Genomic DNA, 24303 nt, shown 5'->3' with positions numbered 1-24303 from the left:
ATGGCCAAAATAAATGCAAGAATCATAGATGACAAAGATGTTTTCATATCTGTAATATAATCTTATACAAAGAACAATTCTTTCTGTGGATTAAATAGTTTAATCTTTGTAGCTAAATCTGTTTACATCTATTGTTTTGACAGTGAGATGTATAAAAGAGCTCAGGGAAGAACCCGGATTGGAAAAAAGAATTTCAAGAAACGGTGGTTCTGCTTAACAAGCAGAGAACTCACCTACCACAAACAGCCAGGTAGTTGTGTTTATGCTTTATTATGAGTTTGTTTTTTCCTGATTCTAACTGAAGATTTCTTTTTCACTTCTCAATGTGATACAAGTGAATCTTTTGTAGTTTAGAGTTTCTTGGTGATACGTACATGCTAAGAGTGAAATATTTAACAATGATACCATGTAAATTACTTTTTTTCTTACATTAGTATTCTAAAGATGATATTCCTTTAATGTGCTTTGTTTCCCAAAAATCTCTGGTAAATTCCTGTTGTTTAATCAGTGTATAAGGAGCAACAGTTAAACCCCTGGCCGCGCCAGCACCCTGGGTTCTAGTCCCAGTTGGGGCGCCGGTTCTGTCCCGGTAGCTCCTTTTCCAGTCCAGCTCTCTGCTGTGGCCCAGGAGCGCAGTGGAGGATGGCCCAAGTGCTTGGGCCTTGCACCTGCATGGGAGACCAGGAGGAAGCACCTGGCTCTTGGCTTCTGATCGGCGCAGCATGCCGGCGCCATGGCGGCCATTTAGGGGGTGAATCGACGGAAGGAAGACCTTTCTCTCTGTCTTTCTCTCTCTCACTGTCTAACTCTGCCTGTCAAAAATAAATAAATAAATAAATAAATAAACAAACAAACCCCTTAGAACTTGGCAGTCTCTTTAACTCTCAATAAATGAAAATATTTCCATAGTTTTCTGGAAATTTGGTTTAAAGCTTTATGTACAGCAGGCCATTAGCTTCTCATATGATAGCAAGAGGAGTTTAGAATCTAGATTAAAAATCATGTAAATAGAATCCCTTCCAAAGTGATCAAGATCCACAGATGTTCACTAATCCAAAAAGGTCAGTTAAAGCCAAGAATCATTTTTAAAAAATCAACAAAAGAACTGATGCATATTCTATATATATTTCTTTATCAGTCTTTTGATAGAGAACCAAGTTTTTTCTTTGGACACAGAAGTATAGATTAGATTTCCTTTTTGTCTTGTATGAATATATTCATAATGAGTCAGTTTTCAGGTTTCTCCAAAGTGAATATAGGATTTACATACTTGAAAAGTAATCCAAGTATGAATCCCACTAGATTTGCGGGAGGGTGACTATAATCTGTCACATCTGTGTTGCTCCTACATAAATCACCTTTATTTATGTGGGTATGGGTTCCTTTTTTGAAGCTTTTCAAAGCCTTTGCTTGATTTTCAAATAAATAGTAAACCTCTTTCAGTAGAGGACACTTGTCACTTTACGTAATATTTAAGTAATTTTAATTACAACATGGAAAACTGGCATAAGTAGTTTCAGATTTCATAAGCAAAAACCAGAAGGGTGCTGGCTTAGTAATAGCTGAGCGACCACAAACATCTGGCACCTCATGCACACTGTTCAGTGTGTTTTACAGAGGAAATGAAGAGTCTGTGCTGCTATAAATGTTGGAATGATAACACCAACATCATTTTTAAGCAGTAGAGAAGAAAAAAATTGTTTCATACTTTAGAAGCAGTTAAGCCAGGATAACTACAGATGTCCAAATATATTAGCCATACATAAAAAAACTAGATTCATTGTTACAGCATACAAATTTTCAAATAACTGAAGATCAGTAGGCTATATATTTGCCTTTCCAGACTTTTTTAGTCTGAGCATATGTTGAATGTTTTAGAAATTATGTGTAACATAGGTACTATCTACATTTATATTAATAATATCCATTTAAATAAAATATTTAAGGTCAGTTCTCTATTAATAAATGAGGCATTGTTTCTTCCTCATTTAAATCTTTTTCTACTGTAAACCAGTATTCTAAAATCTGTTGTGTTTTTTTTAGTCTCCTTTAAGAATTAGTTGATAGTGATGAACACTTTCCTTAAAATTGCACACAGACTTGAAATTTTGCATATAATTTCATAGAGTTTGTAGTCCCAAAAATCCATGCACAATTCTCAAGAACCTCTGTACAGTGACTTTTAGAGGATAAATTAGAGGAATTTTTAGGCTACTGTGTAAAATAGACACACTAGAAGCTACACGGTTTTATGTTAGATTGACACTAGAGAAATGAGACATAGGAGATTGAGATGATTTACAGAACCTACAGTTTTAAGCATCCATGCTTTTTGTTTTAACTTTTTTGATGGATTTTTCCAAAATGTATTACATGCTTCGCTGCCTTCTAAAAAAAGAGTTCATTGAACGTAAGTTAAAATTTTCTAGATGACTTGGGCTGTCGTTGATATTATTAAATGGTATCCTGATTTAGTAATGTTTTCAGGACTGCTTAACAGGTGAATGCAGCTATTTACTCCAGCTGAACGCCTTTACTCCCCAGCTGAATGCCTTGGACTGCTGTGCTTTTTGTGTTCCTGTGTTTGCTTTATACAGTTTTTCTCTATTTTACATGGTTAGGCTGTCACCTTAAAATTTTTTGTCCTGTTGGTGAACCATGATATAGTATACTGCTCCCATCCCCATTACCCACCTCCATTTTTTACTGCTAACATACTGTGAAGATGCAGTTAAAATTGTGCATAAGATTAAAAGACTTTGAGCTGAACACTTTAGGTACTTTTCCCATGAGTAAAGCACAGGGGCTTTGCATTGTCTAGTTGAGAAGATTTTTTTTTGTCTTAATTTTAGGGATTTTTTTCCAGTAGGTTGTTAAATTTTTTATGACTACTTAAATAATTGTTAATAAGGAATAGTAAGCAAATCAGCAGCAGCAGTCAAATTAATTTGTGGCAAATAACTCACTCAGCTAGCATAATTCCCTTGATAGTTTTATGGACCTGTGTGCTTATGATTACATGTAGGTGTGTGTTTGTGTGTAAACTATATTGAAGCCATCTTTTACAAATAGAACTTATCCTAGTTGTTTACTGGTATCAAACAAGATTATTCATAGTCCAGCAGTTTCGTGCAGTTCATCTAGCTTTGTATTTTGCTTCCTCCATAGACGGAGTCACCAAATTATTTTGCAGTGCATTTAACTTGAGCTCTTTTATATCCATGCTTTTGCATATATTCCACCTAGACATCCTTTTCTTTCCTTCTTCAGTTGTATAATTTATTGTTCTTTAAGCCTCAGATCAAGTATAAGCTCTTTATGGAAGTCATTTTAAGCCTAGTTTGGCTATTTCCTTGCTTTGGTTCTTTAGCCACATTAGCAGTAATATCTGTCACACTGTGTGATCAGTACTTCTATCTCTGAAGTCTCTTCTTTAAGATACTCGATAGTAATGACTATATTATTACTAGTGACATAAAGGCAATTAGTGAATGTTCTTCTAAGAACACCATGTCTTCTAGATATGGTTGAATTAAGGAACCACTGTTCCAGGTTGTTAGAATTTCGAAACACACTTATAGACTATTAGCAAATTCATTTTTGAAATTGTCTACTTTTGAAGATCTGTTATATGTATGTAGAACTTATACAGCTTCCATGTTACCAAATGTTCTAGGTTGTATAGTCTATGGCAGTATAAAAGAAACTTGAATGATGTTTTAAATGTAAATGATACATTTAGGTTGTACATATGTTCCCACAGTAACTAAACAAAACATATCACTGATTCAGTCCAGCTTATATTCTTCATTTCTCAACTTTTATCAAGTACCAATTGTGTACCAATCAGAAACTTGTTCTAGGCTTTGGAGAGATCAACAGTGATCAGAATGAACCAGAATCCCTGCCCTCTTGGGTGTTGTAATTTAGAATTGATGGGAAAAACGAAATCATTTATGATGTTCCATGATTATAAATGAGATCAACAAAAAATTAAGCAGCAAAGGGGGATAGAAAATGATAGGCTTAATGAGGGCTAGCCAGAGAAGACATCACTGAAAAAATGACATTTGAGCCAAGACCTAAAAATGGTGAGGGATTGAATGATGTCAGCATTTGGGATGAGTATTGCACAAATAGCTAACAGCCAGAACAAGGGCCCTGAAATAGAAGTGTTCCAGGGATGCACAAGAGATAGGAGGAAGTACTTGTGGCTGGTAAGTATGAGAAAGGGGGTGGATCTTAGAAACTAAGATCAAAAGGATCATAGAGCCACCAAGGCCCAGAAAAGCAGGTGAAAGGCCCCAACCACCCAGCCTCAGACCCGGGAAACAGCTCTGCAGACTTCACTACACAGATAGGTGCCTAGAAGCCACAGTCACCTATGCAGTCCTCAGAGGCTTGTTGAGGCATAACAGTTCAGTGCAGTCCCCACACAGCAGAGACAGGAGCCCCACTGTACTAACAAGCAGACTATACTACACTCACATGAGTCCACCAGAGTGCTTCCACCCACAACATAGCCATCAAAACTGATGCAAACCCCACCACCACCTCTGCCTCCATACTAGTTGTGCCTCACTTAACACAGACCTGGCTGAACAGCCCCACCCTCATAACATTACATGGAAACTGATGAGCACTCCATCCCAACAGCCATTCACAGCACCTCCAGAGCCACCAGTAAATACACCCTGCCTAAAAGAGCTGAATTCCACTAGTGGTACAGTCCCACAACCCCTGAAGCTCTGTGAGAGACATCCTCACAACTTGCTAATGTTGATTACAGCTAAAGAAGCTACATGGATTACATTGAGACACCTACCTGGAACTAAATCCAACACAGAATAGATGACTCAACCAACATCCTAGGACCAAGAGAAAACTTTTTACAACAAAAGCCATCATATAAAATTGGTAAAGGCAACTAATCAGGCAGATGCACAAATACCAGTATAGACACTCACAAAAAACATGAAAAAATCAGGTAATGTTACAACTCCAAAGAAACACAGTAACTAGCAACAGATCCTGAAGATTTGATGAATTGCTTGAAAATTCAAAATAATTATTTTAAGAAAACGCAATGAGCCGGCGCCGCGGCTCACTAGGCTAATCCTCCGCCTAGCGGCGCCGGCACACCGGGTTCTAGTCCCGGTTGGGGCGCCGGATTCTGTCCCGGTTGCCCCTCTTCCAGGCCAGCCCTCTGCTGTGGCCAGGGAGTGCAGTGGAGGATGGCCCAGGTGCTTGGGCCCTGCACCCCATGGGAGACCAGGAAAAGCACCTGACTCCTGGCTCCTGCCATCGGATCAGCGCGGTGCGCCGGCCGCAGCGCGCCGGCCGCGGCGGCCATTGGAGGGTGAACCAACGGCAAAAGGAAGACCTTTCTCTCTGTCTCTCTCCCTCACTGTCCACTCTGCCTGTCAAAAAAAAAAAAAAAAAAAAAAAAAAGAAAACGCAATGATAGAGAATTCAATCCTTTGAAACTAGAAGACTATTCATGACTTAAATGAAAAATTCAGCAAAGAGAATAGAGCCCATAAGAAACAAATCTTGGAGCTAAGAATTTAATAAATAAAATTTTAAAATGTGATTGAGAGACTCAACAGCAGATTAGGATAAGCAAAACAAGAATTTTCTCAGATTGAAGACAGGTCTTTTGAAATAACTCAAAAAAGAAAAGAACAAAGATGACTTGCAGGCTTATGGGATATAATTAAGTGAGCAAACATTCACATTATGGTTATTCCAGAAGAAAAGATGAGAAAAGATGTGGAAAACTTAGTGAAATGAGTGCTGAAAACTTTTCAAATCTTGGAAAAGACATGGATATCCAGGTCAAAGGACTCCTAGTAGATTTGACCAAAAACAGTTTTCTCCAAGGCATATTATATTTATACTATCAAAAGTACCAAAGAGTCTTCTAAAGTAAGAATAAAGTGTCAAGTTAATAAAGCCATCCCCATTAGACTAACAGCGTACTTCTCAGTGGGAACCTTACAGGCAAGAAAAGATAATATTACAAATCTTGAAATTTAAAAGTCTGCCAACCAAGATAGCTGTTAACCCAGTAAAGGTATCTTTTAGAAATGAAAGAGAAATAAACTATTTCCAAGACAAGCAAAACCTGACAGAACTCCTTACCAGCAGATCTGCCCTACAGGAAATGCTTAAGGGAATTCTGTGCTACAAGTAGAAAGACTGCAATTACCATAATGAAAACACACTGTCTTAATCAGCTTTTTGTTACAATGACCTACCTCAGGCAGGCTAACTTTATAAAGAAAAGAGGTATATTTTGACTCATAGTTGCAGAGGTGCACCATTTGATGGTGACCTTCCTATTGGTAGAGTCCCAAGACAGCACAAAGCATCACATTATAAAGAGACATGGAGTACACATGTCTGTCTCTGTCAAGTGTATGTTCTTATAAAGCCACCAGAGTTTAGTCCTTGGGACTCCACCCTAATGACCATGTCTAACCACTTCCCAAAGACCAAACTGTGACACACCATAGTTGGGTTAAGTTTCTATCCTCTTAATAGTATTTAATATAAGACTTCAGAGTTTACACTGCCATATGAATTTAAGTGCAAAATTATTCAAATCATAGCACATATGAAGTGCAGATCTCACTATCAGAACACATACACAAAAGAAAGAGAAGAATCAAAGTTTATCAGTACTGAAGACATCAGGCCTTAAAGATGAGAAGAGAATATTCCAAACAAACAGGAAAAAAAAATGAACAAACTGACAGGAGTATTTCTTTACTTATCAGTAATAACCTCAAGTGAATTAAAAATAGAGAAGTCCCAGTGATATGCTGCTTTACAAGAAACTAAGTACTGTACCAGAGAAGACATACATAGACTGAAAGTGAAGGGATGGAAAATGATACCATGCAAACAGAAACCTAAGGGGAGAAAATAAAATAAGACAAAAACTGCAGACAAAGAAGGCCTCTATACAATGATAAAGAGGTGAATTCAACAAGAGGAAAACACATATGTAAACATATACACACCCAACTATTTGAAGCATCTTGTTATGTGAAGCAAACATTAGATATCAAAAGGAAGATAGATTCTAGCACACTAGTACCTGGGGACTTTAATACCCCACTACTCATCAGAGGACAAATCAGCCAGTCAGAAAATTAACAAAGAGGGAACAGGTGTGTAGCCTAGCAATTTATGCCCACATCTCAACTCACATCAGAGTGGCTGGGTTCAGTTTCTGCCTCAGACTTCAGATTCCAGCCTCATCTACAAAGAAACTATAAAGTTAAACAATACTGTAGACCAAATGAACTTTTATAGACATTTACAGAACACTTTGTCCAACAACTGCAGGTGATACATTTTGCTCTTCAGTACTCAGGATAGACCATATGGTAGAACACAAATCTCAGTGAATTCAAAAGTATCAGTCATAGCATTTATCTTCTATGATCATAATGGAATAAAACTATACATCAACGGGAAACTTCAAGAATTGGGCAAATACATGGAATGCACATGCTCTTGAGTAATCAGTGGGTCAATGAAGAGATCAAAAGAGAAATTTAAAAATGTCTTGAAGCAGGCCAGTGCCGCAGCTCAATAGGCTAATATTCCGCCGTGGCGCCGGCACCCCAAGTTCTAGTCCTGGCCGGGGCGCCAGATTCTGTCCCGGTTGCTCCTCTTCCAGTCCAGCTCTCTGCTGTGGCAAATGTCTTGAAGCAAATGAAAATGGAAACAGAATATACCAGAACTTACAGAATATAGAAAAATAGCAGTAAGATATTTTATATCAGTAAGTGCTACATGAAAGAAATTTCAGGGAGTCTAATGAATGCAACTCAAGGAACTAGAAAAGGAATGAGCAGAATGAGAGAAAACAGATATATAGTAAAAAATCAACAAAATAGAGGGGAAATACACAAAGAATGAAATGAAGAGTTGACTTTCTGAAATGATAACAGCACACCTTTAGCTAGACTTACCAGAAAAAAAAAGACTCTAAAATCAGAGATAAAAAGGAGACCTGACAACTGATACCACAGAAACATAAAGGCTCATTACATACTACTGTGAACAAATATATACCAAGAAATTGGAAAACCTAGAAGAACTGGTTGTGTTCCTGGACACATATATCATTGAACTCTGAGGACCTAAAAAGCCTGAACAGACCAACAATGACTAAAGAGATGGAATTGGTATAACTAGAAAGTATCCCAACAAAGAATGGCCCAGGACCAGATGATTTGCAGCTAACAGTGCTTCTAAAACTATTTCAAAGAATCAAAAGAGAGGGACCATTTCACTCACTGTGGAGACAGTGTTATCCTGATGCCAAAACTAGACAAGGACATAAGAAGAAAAAAAATATAAAAATTCTTAACAAAATGATTAGTAAACTGAATCCAGAAGCTCATCAGAAAGATTATACACCATAATCAAATGTGTTTATCCCAGGGATGCACGGATAGTTCAGCATTTGCAAACCAGTAACCTAAAACATCATATCTGTAGAATGAAGGACTAAAACCATAAATCATCTCAATAGATGCAGAAAAATCATTTGATAAAATTCTGTATCAACAAATTAAATATTTAAGGGCCAGCACTGTGGCATAGTGGGTAGAGCTGCAGCCTGCAATTTTGGCATCCCATACAGGTGCCGGTTCAAGTCCCGGCTGCTCCACTTCCAATTCATATCTCTGCTGTGGCCTGGGAAAGCAGTAGAAGATGGCCCAAGTGATTGGACTCCTGCACCCACGAGGGAGACCCAGAGGATGCTCCTTGCTCCAAATCAGTCCAGCTCCACCCGTTGCAGCCATTTGAGGAGTGAACCAGTGGATAGAAGACCTCTGTCTGTGTCTTGCTGCCTCTCTGTAACTCCAGCTTACAAATAAATAAATATTAAACATAGAATAAACATATCCTAAAATGATAAATAGTGCATGTGACAAGCCCACAGCCAACATTATAATGATAGAGAAAAAGCTGAAAATGTTTCCCCTAAGTCAGACCAGAAAAAGAGACAAGGAGGCCCACTGTCAGCACTTTTACTCAACATAGTATGGAGTCCTTAACTAGGAAGGAAGGAAGGCAGGAGGGAGGAAAGGAAGCCATCCAGGTAGGGAAGGGGAATGGATGTCAAATTATTCCCATTTGCAGACAACATGATTTACATGTAGGGAAAAGAAAAACCTAAAGATACCACCAAAAAAACTAATACTAATAAATGAATTCAGTACAGTTGCAGAATATAAAGTCAGCATACAAAACTCTAGTTATTTGCATCTGAAATGAAAGTTTCAAGAAAGCAGACCCATTCACAATAGCTGCCAGAACAAACAAAAATCTTGGGTTAAATCTAGCAAGGACCAATGAAAACTACAAAATATTGATGAACAAAGAGGACATACCAAAAGGGAGGACAGCCCATGTTCATGAATTGGGAGAATATTAAAATGTCCATACTATCCAAAATAACCTACAGGTAAGTGCAGTTCTCACTAAAATGGAAAAAAACTCTTAAAAATTCGTACAGAACCACAAATATGCTAAATAACCAAAGCAGTCCTAAACAAAGCTGGAAGCATTACAATATATGACTTCAAAATACATTGCAAATCTATAGTTATCAAAACAGCCTGATGCTGATTATAGAAACAAGACCTAAAGACCAATAGAACAGAGAACCCAGAAATAAATCCATCTGTATACAGCAAACTGTTTTTTGACAGAGACGGCATGAGAGAACATGCACTGAAGAAAGGAAAGTCTTTAGTAAATGATACTAGGAAAGCTGGATATCCACATGTAAAGAAATATAGATCACTGCTGCTCACTTCTATACAAAAATCAAAACCTCAGAGTGGATCAGAGACTTCAACTGAAATCAGAAGAAGATGTAAGAAAGTGCTTTAGGACATTGGTTAAGGATTTCTTTGAAATGATCCCAAAAACACAGGAAATGTGAGCAAAAATTAGCAGATGGGATTATACCAAACTAAAAACCTTTTCACAGCAAGGGAAACAGAGGGAAGAGATAACCTACAGAATTTCTTCTGACAAGGGAATAATATCTAACTCAACAGCCAAAATAAATAAATAAATAAATCCAGAAGTGTGGAAAGGATCTGAACAGACATTTCTCAAAGGGCAGTATACATGTGACCTACAAGTGTAAGAAAAAAATGCTGAGTAAACATCAGGGAAATACAAGTCAAAACCACATGAGGGGCCAGCGCTGTGGCACAGTGGGTTAACGCCCTGGCCTGCAGTGCCAGCATCGCATATGGGCACTGGTTCGAGACCAGGCTGCTCCTCTTCTGTTCCAGCTCTCTGCTGTGGCCTGGGAAAGCAGTAGAAGATGGCCCAAGTGCTTGGGCCTCTGCACCCGCTTGGGGGACCCTGAAGAAGTTCCTGACCTGGCTTCAGATCAGCGCTGCTCCGGCTGTTGCGGCCATCTGGGGATTGAGCCAGCGGATGGAAGACCTCTCTGTGCCTTTCTTCTCTGACTCTCTGTAGCTCTCTCAAATAAATAAATCTTAAAAAAAAAAAAAAAACAACAACAACAACAACAACAACATGAGGTACCATCTCACCCCAGTTTGGAATGGCTGTTAGCAAAAAGAGTAACAAATCCTGACACTGATGTGGAGAAAGGAGTATTTTTATATATAGTGGGAATGCAAATTAGTGAAGCCATTTTGGGAAAGTCCTTAAAAAAAAAAAAAAAGAAAGAAATTGGAACTAGCACTGTCCTCTGATCTAACAATCCCACTACTGGATATACTCATATAGCCAAAGGAAATGAAATCAGTATGTTGAAGACACATCTGCACCAGGAATATGGATAGAACTGGAGGATGTTATATTAAATGAAGTAATCCAAACATAGGAAGTCAAAGATTGTATATGTTGTTATTTATCCATGGAAGCTAAAAAATTGATGTCATAGAAGTAGAGAGAATAGTGGTTCACAGAGCCTGGTATAGAGGAAGGTAGATTGAGAGAGAGATACAGTGGTGCAATTGGATAGGAGGACTAACTTCTAGTGTTCTTATTACATAGTAGGATAACTATGGGTAACTACAATTAATATTTCAAAATAACAAGTAGTATGTAAATGTTCCCAAGACCAAGAAATGATAACTCTGTGGTGATAAATAATGCCAACTATGCTGATCTGATCATTTTACATTTTATACATGTATTGAAATCTCATATTAATAATTACACATATTTAGGGGATGTGTCAAAATATACACATACTAAAAAAGCATACAGAAGAGATATGTCCTTATGAGCCATCACAGGGCTTTTATTTTGAGTAAGATGGAAATGCATTAGAGAAGTTTCATTGGCTTATGTTTTAATATGATCACATATACCCTATGAACTGTTACATAGAAAATAGAATGAAGGGGAAAGGAGACCACTTAAAGAGGCTGTTGAAGTAATCCAGGGAAGAGAAGATAATGGTAGTAATAGTAAAAACTGTACAAGCGAGTCACATTCTACATCTATTTTAAAGAAAGTGCTCAGAATTTGCTAAAGAATTTAATACCAGGAGTGCAAGGAAGAAGTCAAGGGTCACTTCAAGAATTTATGCATGAGCAACTGGAGAAATGACTTCCTTTTAAAAATGAGCACGTTAAGAGTTCTGTAGTAGAGAAGCTTGCATTAGATGAACAGTTACATACTTTGTACAGAATATATGTGGAACTATTCCCTGAAGTTTGACTCTTGACAGAAAAGGACCATTCTAAGGTTTATGTTTACATGGCTTTCCCTTGAAAGTACTTTTAGCCTGTGCAGGGTAAATTGGCTAAAAGTCACACAGAAGGCTTCATTTTATTGGTGCAAGTTAGAGAATGGAGTTCAGGGCTTCCAAAGCAGCTAAAAATCGAAGAGGAGCTGTTTAATCTGCATGTGAACTTCCCTAAAATCCTTAGCCAACTCAGATTGTTGATGCAAGGGGGAACTTCAAAGAGACTAGTGAGAAGCAATAACTGAAAGAATAAAAACGATAAACACAAGGGGCAGGCATCTGACACAGTGGTTGAAATGCTGTTCAGGATACATCTCCTATCCAACTGTCTGGATTCAAGTCTGAGCTCTACCACCCGTCCTTGCCCCAGGGATTGATTTAAGCTCTTTTGTCAAAGATAAATTGGTTGTAGATGTGTGGATTGATTCTGGAGTTTCTATTCTGTTTCATTTGTCTACACATCTAATTTTTTGCCAGTACCAGGCAGTTTTGATTATAACTGCCCTATACTATGTCTTGGAATCTGGTATTGTGATGCCTCCAGCTTTGTTTTAAGTTGTATAAGATTGCTTTTGCAACTCAGGGTCTCCTGTGTTTCCATATGAATTTTAGCATTTTTTTTTTCTATATCTGAGGACAATGTCCTTGGTATTTTGATTGGTATTGCATTGAATCTGTAAATTGCTTTCCAGTAGTATGGACATTTTTATGATAACTGATTTTTCAATCCATGAACATGAAAGATTTTTCCATTTTTTGAAGCCTTTATCTCTTTCTTCAATGTTTAATAATTTCATTTAAAGATCTTTGATTTTTTTGGATAAATTTATTCCAAGGTATTTAAATTTTTTGTAGCTATTGTGGATGAGGTTGTTCTTAGAAGCTCTTTCTCAGCCATGGCGTTGTCTGTGTATACAAAGGCTGTTGATTTTTGTGTATTAATTTTATAGCCTGCAACTTTACCAAACTGAGTTCCAGTAGTCTGTAGTAGAGTCTTCATTCCCTTACAAACAGAATCATGTCATCTGCAAATAGCGATAGTTTGACTTCCTCCTTCCCAATTTGTATCCCTTTGAATTTCTTTTTCTTGCCTAATGGCTCTGGTAATACTTTCAGGACTATATTGAATGGCAGTGGTGAGAGTGGACATCCTTCCTTGTCTGGTTCTAAATCTTAGGGGAAATGCTTCCAGCTTTTCCCTATTCAATAAGATGCTGGCTGTGGGTTTGTCATAAATTGCCTTGATTGTGTTGAGGAATGTTCCTTCTATACCCAATTTGCTTTAAGGTTTTCATCATGAAGTGTTGTATTTTATCAAATGCTTTCTGTGCATCTATTGATATAATCAACATGGTTTTTATTCTTCAGTTTGTTAATGTGATGTATCACATTTATTGATTTGTGAATGTTGAATTATCCCTGCATACCAGGGATAAATCCCACTTGGTCCAGGTGAATGATCTTTCTGATGTGTTGTTGGATTCGATTAGATGCAAAAATCCTCAACAAAATACTAGCTATGTTCATCAGGGATATTGGTCTATAGCTCACTTTCTCTGTTGTATCTTTTTCTGGCTTAGGAAAGAATATGTAGACCTGCCTGTAATGGGACCTCTCAGTTTGCCTGTATCTACAAGATATTTTCATGTCTGAAGGGAATTTTTCCTACAATTCTAGATTGAGAACTTTGTTCTCTTTCACTTTAAAGAAGGATCAGTGTCTTTTGGTTTTGGTTACTTGATAGAAGAAGTTAGCTGTCAATTATACTGTTGCCCCCTTGATTATTGTTGCCCCCTTGATTATAACTTGTCTTTTGTTCCTCTGCTTGCAAGATTTTCCCTTCATCTCTTGTTTGTTAAGCATATCGATGTCACTTCCTCTGTTAAAATGCTTGCAGTTTACTAGGCTTCTGGGATCTGTAATATAGAAAGTCAGGAGCCAGGAATTCAATCCAGGACTCTTCTGGATGGCTAGAACACAGCTACTTGAGCTCTCAGTTGCTGACTCCTAGATGTATGCATTATCAGGATGCTAGAATCAGAGGCTGAACCATGACTCAAGTCCGGTACTCTCACGTGGGATGCAGGTTTCCCAAGCCAGGTTTTAAAAATATGCCAAATTCCGCTCCCTCCAAGAAATTACACTGAACAGATGCGGATAAATGTTTCATCAAAAAAAAGTCCACTAAGCACATGAAAAAGTACTTGATATCAGTTATTAAAGAAATGTAAATTTAAAAAATGAGATACTATTTTATACCATCAATAAACAAAATAGTCAATAACCAAAAGTTGATGAAAAGAACCCAATTTCCAATTTTTGATGGAAATATAAGATAGTACAGCCACTGTATAAAGTAGTTTTCCAGTTTCTAAAAAATTAAACACAAAACCCCAAATAAGGGTACTTCAAAAGGTTCGTGTAAATGCAATTAAACTTTTATTAAAATTTGAAATCCATAGGTTTTTGATAGTATGCATTTCACATACTTTTTGTTGACCCTTCTCATACATGTAACCTAGAAATTCACTGTTGATTTTCTGCCCCAAAGAAATGAAAACCTACATCCAGACTTGAAGTTCCTGAGCAGTGATTATTCATAGTAGTCAAAACCTAGAAAAAGCCTACAAAATGTTTAGGTGATGACTGGGTAGACGAAAGGTGCTATATCCACACAGTGAAACACTTATCAATAAGAAGGAATGAACTAACGACTTAGTTACATCGTGGGTGAACCTCACAAAATTACCCTACAAAGTCAAATCCTAGATAGCACATAACTGTACAAGTAAACTTCAAAAAGTTCATGGGAAATAGAATTAAAAGATAAATTTGCTCGAAATCCATTTATACATCGAGTGTTCAGAAAGTTTTTGAAAATGCATATTAGGGAACTGGGATTGTGGCACAGAGGGTGAGGCTACTGCCTGTGACACCGGTATCCCATTTGGGTGCCAGTCCTGGCCATTCTACTTCCAATCCAGCTCCATGGTAATGTGCCTGGGAAAGCAGCCGAGGATGGCCTAACTGCTTGGGCCCCTACACCCATGTGGGGAGACCTGGAAAAAGCTCCTGGCTTCAGCCTTTCAATTGCAGCCATTCGGTGAGTGAACCAGTGGGTGGAAGATCTCTGTCTCTCCTTCTCTTTGTAACTCTGCCTTTCAAATAAATCTTTAAAAAAATTATCTTGTCCCACTCAGTTTCAGTTGGCTGACTTCTTTCCCAAGTTATGGATCACACGTTGCTGTTTCTTTCAGTGTCTTTATTTTTCAGTTAAAAAGTGATATAGGTAATACATTTTCGTGTATTTGGATTCTATTTTATTCTTAATATTTTCCTATACTGAAATCAGAGTTAATGTGTGTGTTTCTGTGTAGCTATTGTTGTCTCTGCTGAGGAATTTTTCCCGCCTAAGCCTACCTAACTCCATGGGGGATTTACTGAAACTTGCTTAGTTTAGTGATTACAAATCTTCCCAGGCATTCAACTTTTGCCCCACTCTGGGATGCTCTACATACATGTTTATTTCAGCAGTAAGTCAAGAATCTGGAGAATTGATTATCATGGTCTTTCATAGCTCTGTTGTGCCCAAAATCTCATCCTTAAACTGAATCTGTAACTTCTACCCAGTACAGCTGTGAGTTTTCACTGCCTAAGCCAAGGAAGATGGAAAGAGCCCTAAGCAGGAAAGCTATAAACTCACAATTCTTACCCTGTGCAGTTTTTTAGGAACAAACGCATCTTAGTTTTGTCTGCCATTGGTTGTTTCCCAGATCCTGAAGTGATTGTCTTCAGTAATCTGCCCAGTTTTATACTTTGTATAAAAGCAAATCATCCAGCATTTTTATATTATCAAAAATAGTCATGATTATTTTATTTTAGCCGTGTACCTTAGGGTCTGTATGTAGGTGTACTTGCTTTTGTTGTGATTCTTTTAAGATACAACTTCATGTACCATAAACTCCACCCTTTTAAGGTATACAGTTTATTGGTTTTTGTATGATCAGGTGGGTTCTGTGTCTATGATTCAGCAGATTGAAAATGTAGTTAGGCCTATGATGGTTGCATCTGTACTGAGTATGTACAGATTTTTTTCTTGTCATTATTCTCCAAACAATACAACATAAAAACTATTCAAGATAGCATTTGCATTGTGTTAGGTATAAGTAACCAAGAGATGACTTAAAGTCTATAAGCCATGATTTGATGTGCATATGTTTTATGCAAATGCTATACCAGCATATAGAAGGGACTTGAGCATCTGAAGAGTCTGGTGTCCAGCAGAGTTCCTGGAACCAGTTTCTTTTGATACCAAAGGACAGCTAAGTTCACAAAGTTGTGTAATCACCCCAACTCAATACTTAGCAATTACTTCCCATTGCTCCCTTCTCTCAGTCCTTGGCAACCACTAATCTACTTTATGGATTTGCCTATTCTGGATATTTCACATAGATGGAATCAGGTATTGTGTCGTCTTTTATGACTGGCTTTTCCTTCTGGGTGAATGAACCCGTTTGTTTATTCATTTATCAGATGATGGACATTTAGGTTTCCAGCTTTAGGCTCTTATGAATAATACTCCTGGGAACATTCATTTACAAGTTTTTGTGTGGCCATACATCCTCAGTTCTCTGAGGTATATACGTAGGCATGGGCTAAATGAGTTTTATGATGATTGTTAAACTCTAAGGTTATGACCATTTTTATTGAAATTCAGTTTTCGTCATTTAGATAGGGAAATTTTGCACTGTGATCACTACAATTTCTACTTTTACATTTTCTATTAACTAAACTTTTCTGTTTATTACATTTAGTTTTCCTTTTTTTATTGGGATAATCAAGAATGTGTGTGCTTGACATACTTTCCTTCTGTCTCAAGAGAATTTGGACATCTGTTTCTATTTTGGAATCATTAACGGAGAAATTTAAACTGACATTTATCTCAATGACTAGAGTTAATTCAAGCCTCCATTCATGCTGGAAAATGAATATTAGCATGCTCATGCTTTCAACCATTGTTTTCCTATCATCCCCTTAATGAAGTAATATGGTTTAATATTTCTTATTTGTTTAACCATTTTATATTATGCTTTAGTGATTTTAAAAATTTCTTTTCATTTTATCTGAAGACAGAGAAAGGTCTTCTGTCTACTGGTTCACTCCCCACACACCCACAACAGCCGGAGTTGGACCTGGCCATAGCCAGGAGCCCAGAACCCTACTCCTGCATGGGTGGCTCAAATACTTGAGCCCATCATTGGCTACCTCCCAGGGTGTACATTAGCAGGAAGTTGGATTGAAGGAATTGGAACTTGAACTAGGCACTCCAATATGAGATGCAGGTGTCCCATCCCAAGCAGCATCTAACAGCTTAAGGCACCCACCCCTGCCTTAGTAAGTTTCTATCCTTGCCTGTCAGTTCCCAGATTTCTTTGCTTATCCCTTTTTCTTCTTTAACACATCTTTTTCCCTCCTGGATTCAGTATTTTCTAGGAGTACTTCCTCAAGTTATTATTGCAGATGGACTTTCTTTCTGTTAAGTTTTCTGAGCCTATATATAAAAGGGTCTTTATTTTGCCCTTAACTCTTGAATTACTGGCTTTAATATCATTTTCCCTCAGAACTTGAAGATACATTGTTCACTAGTTTTCATTGTTGCTGATGTAAATAGTGATTGTGGTCTTATTCATAGTCTTTTTATTCTTCTGTAGAAATTCTTGGGACTCTTTCTTTGGCCTTTAAAGTTCTAGCATTTTACTACCCAGGATTTACATATTTGTCTTTTTCCATCCTGCTAAGCACTTGGTGGATCCCTTTTATCTGAAGGTTTCCACTTTTATTTTGCAGATAACATTTTATGTGTAGCTTTCTATTGAATGCTTTTTCTTATTAGATATTGAAACTTCTAAACCTTTGATCTTACCTTTTCTTTTTTACTCTTTTGTTCTTCTGCACTCTATTTTTGGAGACTCCTCAGTAAGATCTTTCTTTTAAAAAAAAAAAATTTATAAACAAGTTACAGAGGCAGAGAGGGAGGAGAGGGTGGCCAGCGCCGTGGCGCAGGTTAATCCTTCACCTGGCATCCCATATGGGCGCGGTTCTAGTCCTGGCTCCTCTTCCGATCCATCCCTCTGCTACGGCCTGGGAAAGCAGCAGAAAAGATTGCCTAAGAATGTGTGCCCTGCACCTGCGTGGGAGACCCGGAAGAGGCTCCTGGCTTCGGAATAGCTCGATTCTGGCCATTGCAGCCATTTGTGGAGTGAACCAGTGGATGGAAGATCTTTCTGTCTGTCTCTCCCTCTCACTGTCTGTAACTCTACCTCTCGAGTAAATAAAATCTTTAAAAAGAGAGAGAGAGAGAGAGAGATCGAGAGAGAGAGAGAGAGATCTGCTGGTTCACTCCCCAGAAGGCCACAATGGCTAGAGCTGCATCAATCTGAAGCCAGCAGCTTCTTCCAGGTCTCCCCCACAGGTGCAGGGGCCCAAACACTTGGGCTATCATCTACTGCTTTCCTGGCCATAGCAGAGAGCTGGATGGGAAGTGGAGCAGTCAGGATTTGAATGTGCACCCACATGGGATGCCAACACTGCCGGCCCCAAGATACTGCATTTTACTAGTCATGTTGTAATTCATTCCTCTTCACACTATTGGCTATGAAATTAACCCTAATAACATTTAGACAGTATATGTGCCTGGAAACAGTGTGCTTTCTCTACTTATGTTGTGTTTTAATTTGTCCAGAAGTAAGGACAGCAACTTTAGGGTATATGCATGCTTTTTATTCAACAGATCTAAGGATAGAAACTCCCGAGATTTTTAAAAATCTCTAGCTGGAATCTCTGTGGTGCCACATGTAGATTGTTATGCCCAAAGGCATAGGTCCTCTCTGCACTTCTCACTGCACTTCTAATTTCCTATTTGTGACATGTGGTATGTCTCTCCTTCAGAGGGCGTATTTTTCTCAACAATTTTTTTTTGGTGATTTGCTCATCTTTGTGTTTTACAATTGATTCACCTACATGATTATGTACTAGCTGACCACTAATGATTATGAGGGAGGAACAGGACAAGTAGCTGAGGAAGAAGGGTTCTGGTGTTTGTTTTCTGGGTGAGTGCTCCCTGCTTCCCTCCTGAGGGTCAGCAGCTAGCTACCTGTGGCATTGCACTGCTCTGCGGCCCAGTATGCATCCTTGCTGCTTCAGACTGTGAACATAGGCCTCTGTTGACTCTTAGCAGAAACCTCCAAGTGGGGAGGGCCTGTTTGGCCCAGCTGTTCCAGATGCAGCTGACACAGGTTAATTATCCTAATGTAGAGGACTTCCCCTCCGCCAGCCTCCAGCTGTCTATGTTCACTGGCTCTAGCTTGAAGCTGTCCCCTAACCACTCCTACCTTTGTAGATGTCCCATCCTACTGTGGCTCGGGCTGTGGCTTCCTGCCCCACACCTCCCACCCTCCTCAGTGTGATCTTGTCTGCTTCCAGGAGACTGCCAGTATATTCTTGTTTCCATGTATTTACATTTATTTGAATGTAAATGTCATCTCTTCAAAGTTTTTCCTAACCACTCAATTTAAAGTACCTTCCAGTTACTTGACATCACTCCAGTTTATTTTCATTGGAGCATTCGTCTCTATAGCTGCCTGTCCTTTGCCCGTCTTTCCAGACCTAAATGCAGACTCTGTGTTCTGTTTACTGCTATATGATTAGAATGGTGCTTGGGTTATGGTTGACTTTCACTGTAGGATAGTTGAATTAAATTAGATTTTATACCAGGAACCAGGCCTAGCAAGTATTCTGTGTTAACCTCTGTTCAAGACATAAAGCCTTTATTAACCTAACACTTTTTCCTGACAAAAAAACTATACATTAATCTATTGAATAACAGAAAATGTAAAGTTATTAACCTTCAATTTTCTAAGAATAAAATTATAAAATGACAAGAAGTCCAATTATATTTGCCTGTAGCAAATATGACTATATGAGATGCAGTCCCAGGTAGACTGAAATGCAGTATATTCTCAGGCCTTATTATTTTGTACCTCCTTTAGCAAACTCAGATTTCCAAGTTCTTAAATTGGGTTAAGGATTTATCCTACCAAATAAGGTTTTTTACTTGTTCTCCACATCTCAGATTAAATTACCAGTGTTAGTCAGCCAATATGTAATAGTAATGGACAATTTCAGCTTCAAAACGTTTATCGTGAGGGTTAATCAAAATATTTGTTAAGTATTCAGCAAAATAGGAGTTTATTTACATAATCGTGTTTACTGCTTCTATAACTCTCATGAAAGAAAATTCCACCGAGTTTTTAAGTAGATTCTATTGCCAAATATATTTTTTTTTCGTCCCTGTTTAATTAATGTTATAAAATTTGGTAACATTCCTATTTTCTATAGAGATTAAATGTGGGCCTACATTTTTCCTTGAAAATATTTTAATATAAATTGAAAAAAGAAAATTTCATAGAAATCAAAATCATCTGTTCAATGAGACAAAATTTTTATTATAAACCATGTGTAAGTACACTGTAGGTTTATGTGTACTTCTGCCATCAAGAGGATAAGCTTAAATTTACAGAGAATCTCTCACCTTTATTACTCTGATGGAAATTATTTTAACTTTGTCCTACTTCTGTTACTTAGGCAAAGATGCAATTTATACAATTCCAGTAAAAAACATACTTGCTGTGGAAAAACTGGAAGAGAGTTCCTTTAACAAGAAAAATGTAAGTCATATAAATATTTAGAGTTTTAAATTCCAAATATTACAGTTGAAAATTTACAAGTTTCAGTGTTTACCACGAGTCAATTAATTTTAATTCTGTGTAAAATTGTTGTTATTGATATTTCATGTAGTCTGCCTAGTTCAATAAGTTAAGATGCTTTTCTCAGTATTTCCCTATTATCAGACTTCGCTATTTGACATTCAAGTCTCTGATACAGTCTCAATTTCTCTGTCCTACTTTGTCGTCTGTGACTTATCAGTACCAGTGCTTGTTCCTCCGTATCTTTCCACTGCTTTGCCTTCACTCATACTTTCTCCTCCATAGGCGATTCCCTCCCTTTATTTTCATATTAGAGTCCATTCTTGAGGACATGGGTGGCTCCTCAAAGTTACATTCTGTTGTACTGCTTAGTGATTTAGATTGTCTCTGGGACTAACTTGTTTGAAAAGTAACATTCCATAAGATATCTTAGCAACAGTTATCTAGCCAAGGAAACTTAGATTTCTTTTATGTATTTTTTTGCTTTGTACTGTGTGTTGGTTTTTAGATTCTGTCTCTAACTTTATTTTAATTACCTATGAAGATGTTCCAAGTAATACATACGGAGAAGCCACTCTATGTCCAAGCAAATAATTGTGTAGAAGCTAATGAATGGATAGACGTGCTCTGCAGGGTGAGCCGCTGCAATCAGAACCGGCTCAGTTCTTTTCATCCCTCTGCATTCCTGAATGGAAACTGGCTGTGCTGTCAGGAAACCAGTGAAAACACTCCAGGCTGCAAGCCATGTACTGCGTAAGTTTCTTTCTGATTAAAAAAGCAGTGTTTCAAAATATATATCCATATAGTACAGTATAATGGAGTATTATTTGGCCATAAAAAGGAAGTACAAATACATACTGCAACACAGATGAACCTTGGAGGCATTATGCTGAGTTACCGAAGGCCATGAAGACATGAAGGCCATATATTGTATCAAAACGTATATGAAATTTCCAGAAAAATAAACTCATACAGCCAGAAAGTTGGTTAGTAGTTGCCAGGGCTAAAGGGAGGGAGGAATGGAGAATGCGAGTTTCCTTTTAGTGTGGTGAGAATGTCCTGAAATTAATAGTGGTTGTACTTTTATATATATGTACATATATATATGTAAATCAATATTTAAATAGACTCTATAAATGTTTAAATAGAAGCATGAACCTGAGCGGGATAACAAGAAAGAGTACTTAGCATTCTTTGTCAAATTGTGTAGAATAGCCATTGCATCCCTGTAGACTTAAGTTGTAAGATCTTGCCTTTGTGATGATGCATAGGTTATCATAGTGTTACTTTAAACCTGCCTTCTTATGATTATATTCATGTAACAACCAAGGCTCTCTTGACCCCATTTTTTAAAAAATTTTTCCTGAAACTAAATTTCTGTAGTTCCAATTTTGTTTGTAATTTCTAAGCATCAAAAGTCTTTGGCATATAAGTAAACTTTTCCCAATGTGCTTCATTTCATTTTTACTATAGAGGTGTCCCTGCAGACATCCAAATAGATATTGATGAAGACAGAGAAACAGAAAGGATTTACTCACTTTTTACTCTCAGTTTACTTAAACTGCAGAAGATGGAAGGTAATTGCACTATTAATTTATTTTTATATAACCATGGTCTTTCATTTTCAATTCCAGAAGTATTACTTTGGCATTTTGTAGGAACTGAAGATACTCATACTTTAACCAAAATGAAAGTTGACAAGTCCTGAAGGGGATATTTTTTATAGGCATTCAGGAAATAAAAATGCTGCTTTTGCATAAATGTGATCTTAATAAAATTTATGTATTTTAGTCATCAGTGTGTTGCCAAGAGAAATTTCCCCAGCTTGAGACCCTTAAAAAAATCCTTAGAGTACAAGTTGTGTTTGTGGAATTTAGTTGTCTAATCAGAGATTTTACTGCTCCTTGCAGAGGCCTGTGGAACAATAGCAGTCTATCAAGGACCCCAGAAGGAACCTGATGATTATTCCAACTTTGTAATTGAAGATTCTGTAACAACCTTTAAGACAATTCAGCAAATAAAAAGCATCATCGAGAAGCTGGATGAACCTCATGAAAAGTATAGAAAGAAAAGATCAAGTAGTGCGAAGTATGGGAGCAAGTATGTATTTTTTAAGCTACTGTAAACAAGTTTTTGACAGAGTTTAAGATTGCCTTTCCTGCCCTATCGTCTCAGCTGACCTCCAGGCTTCCTGTAGGCCTTCATCTGTCAAGTCTTTATCATAACTATGCAAGTTTTCTCAGACACTCAAAGTCTAGAAGAGCTTTGGTCTGTTTCAATTTTGCTATCATTAGATTGTGTTAATGCTGTACTTTATCAACACTTTTATGTTTAATTCTTTCCTTGAATAGTTTGTATCTTTGTTTTTAATGATCCTCCTTTCTATCTCTTACACTATACCTTATATACAGTTTTAAAAAAAGCACTTTTATATTTTTAAAGAACCTGTGAAAATACTAGAAGTATTTTATAGCTGATTTTGTGGATCCATCTCAGATGCATGAGGCTTCAAAAAGGGCATGGAAATCTGTTTTTTATTATTTTTATTTGAAAGGCAGAAAAAATAGATCTTTCATCCTCTTGTTCATTCTCTAAATGCCCACACAGCAGGGCAGGGCCAGGCTGAAACCAGGAGCCAGGAGCTCAATCCAGGTCTTTCATACAGGTGGCAGGAACACAACTACTTGAGCCATGACCTGCTGCCTTCCAGGGTAGGCATTAGCAAGAAGCAGAGCTGGGACTCTATCCCAGGCATCCCGATGTGGGTTGCAGGCATCCCAAGCAGTTTCTTAACCACAGTGCCGAGGCCTGCTCTTCATTTCCTTCCCTTTCCTTTCTTTCTTTCCTTTCTTTCATTTAGTTAGATTTATTTGAAAGAGTAACAGCAAGAGAGAGATCTTCCACCTACTGGTTCATTTCCCAAATGCACACATGGCCAGGGCTGGGCCAGGCTGAAGTTAGGAGCTTCTTCCAGGTCTCTCACGTGGGTGCAGGGTCCCAAGTATTTGGGCCATCCTTCATTGCTTTCACAGGCACATTAGCAGGGAGCTGGATCAGAAGTAGAGCAACCGGGACTTGAACCGGCATCCATATGGGATGCCTGTGTCACGGGCAGTGGCTTTACTTACTATACCCCAATGCCAGCCTCTGTATTATGTTTTAATTACATTTTCCCCATGAACTTTTTGAAGTACCCTCATAGTTGGCTGTTACAGGGAATAACTTGGAAACTTACTCCACTCAGGCCACTAGGCCTAGGACTTTATATTCATTTCATTCAGATTACCGTTAGCGACAGTTAACAGAAAATACCTATTGATATGGCTTAAACAGTAAGAAGTATTTTAGTCTTAGAAATTCAGTCCCAAATTCTACATTTGGTTAATTGAACAACAACATTGTCAAAGACTCTGTGCCACTCAGCTGTCATCAATAAAGTGACTTGTCATCCTTATACTTGACTCCACCTGATCACAGATAAGCCTAGGTAGCTCGGAGCCCCACATTCATATATCATAGAGTCCAGAGACAGAAAAGGCATTGCCCTTCTATGAGGAAGGAACCTCCTTGAAATACAGAATCACACTATACTAGAACAAAGTAAGGGTCCTGTACAGAAAAGATAGGAAATGGGATGGTTCTTGGGCCAGCAAATAATTGTTTGCCACAACATAAACTGATCCTCACATCAGCCAGTGTGGTTTTCTCTCTGTTTTACAACTAGAGAAGCTGAGGCTCAGGGAAATTTAAATCCCTTGCCCAGGG

At 37.9% G+C, this 24303-nt stretch overlaps 1 protein-coding gene and 1 long non-coding RNA gene across 14 annotated transcripts in view; one reads left to right on the top strand and one right to left on the bottom strand.

Moving 5' to 3' along the window:
• Window positions 1-24303, bottom strand: part of LOC149127135 (uncharacterized) — a 563175-nt gene that overhangs the window by 435193 nt on the left and 103679 nt on the right. The window lies entirely within an intron of this gene.
• Window positions 1-24303, top strand: part of RASA2 (RAS p21 protein activator 2) — a 126173-nt gene that overhangs the window by 97800 nt on the left and 4070 nt on the right. For 7 of the 12 annotated variants that reach the window (XM_070072739.2, XM_070072736.2, XM_089331127.1 and 4 more), the window contains 5 exons: window positions 144-253; window positions 20417-20499; window positions 21083-21291; window positions 22012-22115; window positions 22449-22638. In XM_070072739.2, coding sequence (XP_069928840.1) covers window positions 144-253; window positions 20417-20499; window positions 21083-21291; window positions 22012-22115; window positions 22449-22638 — 696 coding nt within the window. Of the gene's footprint in view, window positions 1-143; window positions 255-20416; window positions 20500-21082; window positions 21292-22011; window positions 22116-22448; window positions 22639-24303 lie in introns of those variants that run through there. The other 5 variants (XM_070072737.2, XM_089331126.1, XM_089331133.1 and 2 more) reach the window with 2 other exon arrangements.

The sequence above is a fragment of the Oryctolagus cuniculus genome, chromosome 4 (genome assembly GCF_051225735.1).
Source record: "Oryctolagus cuniculus isolate XC-2025 breed Fujian yellow rabbit chromosome 4, ASM5122573v1, whole genome shotgun sequence".
Classification (NCBI taxonomy): Eukaryota; Metazoa; Chordata; class Mammalia; order Lagomorpha; family Leporidae; genus Oryctolagus; species Oryctolagus cuniculus.
This window is presented reverse-complemented; position numbering and strand designations above follow the sequence as displayed.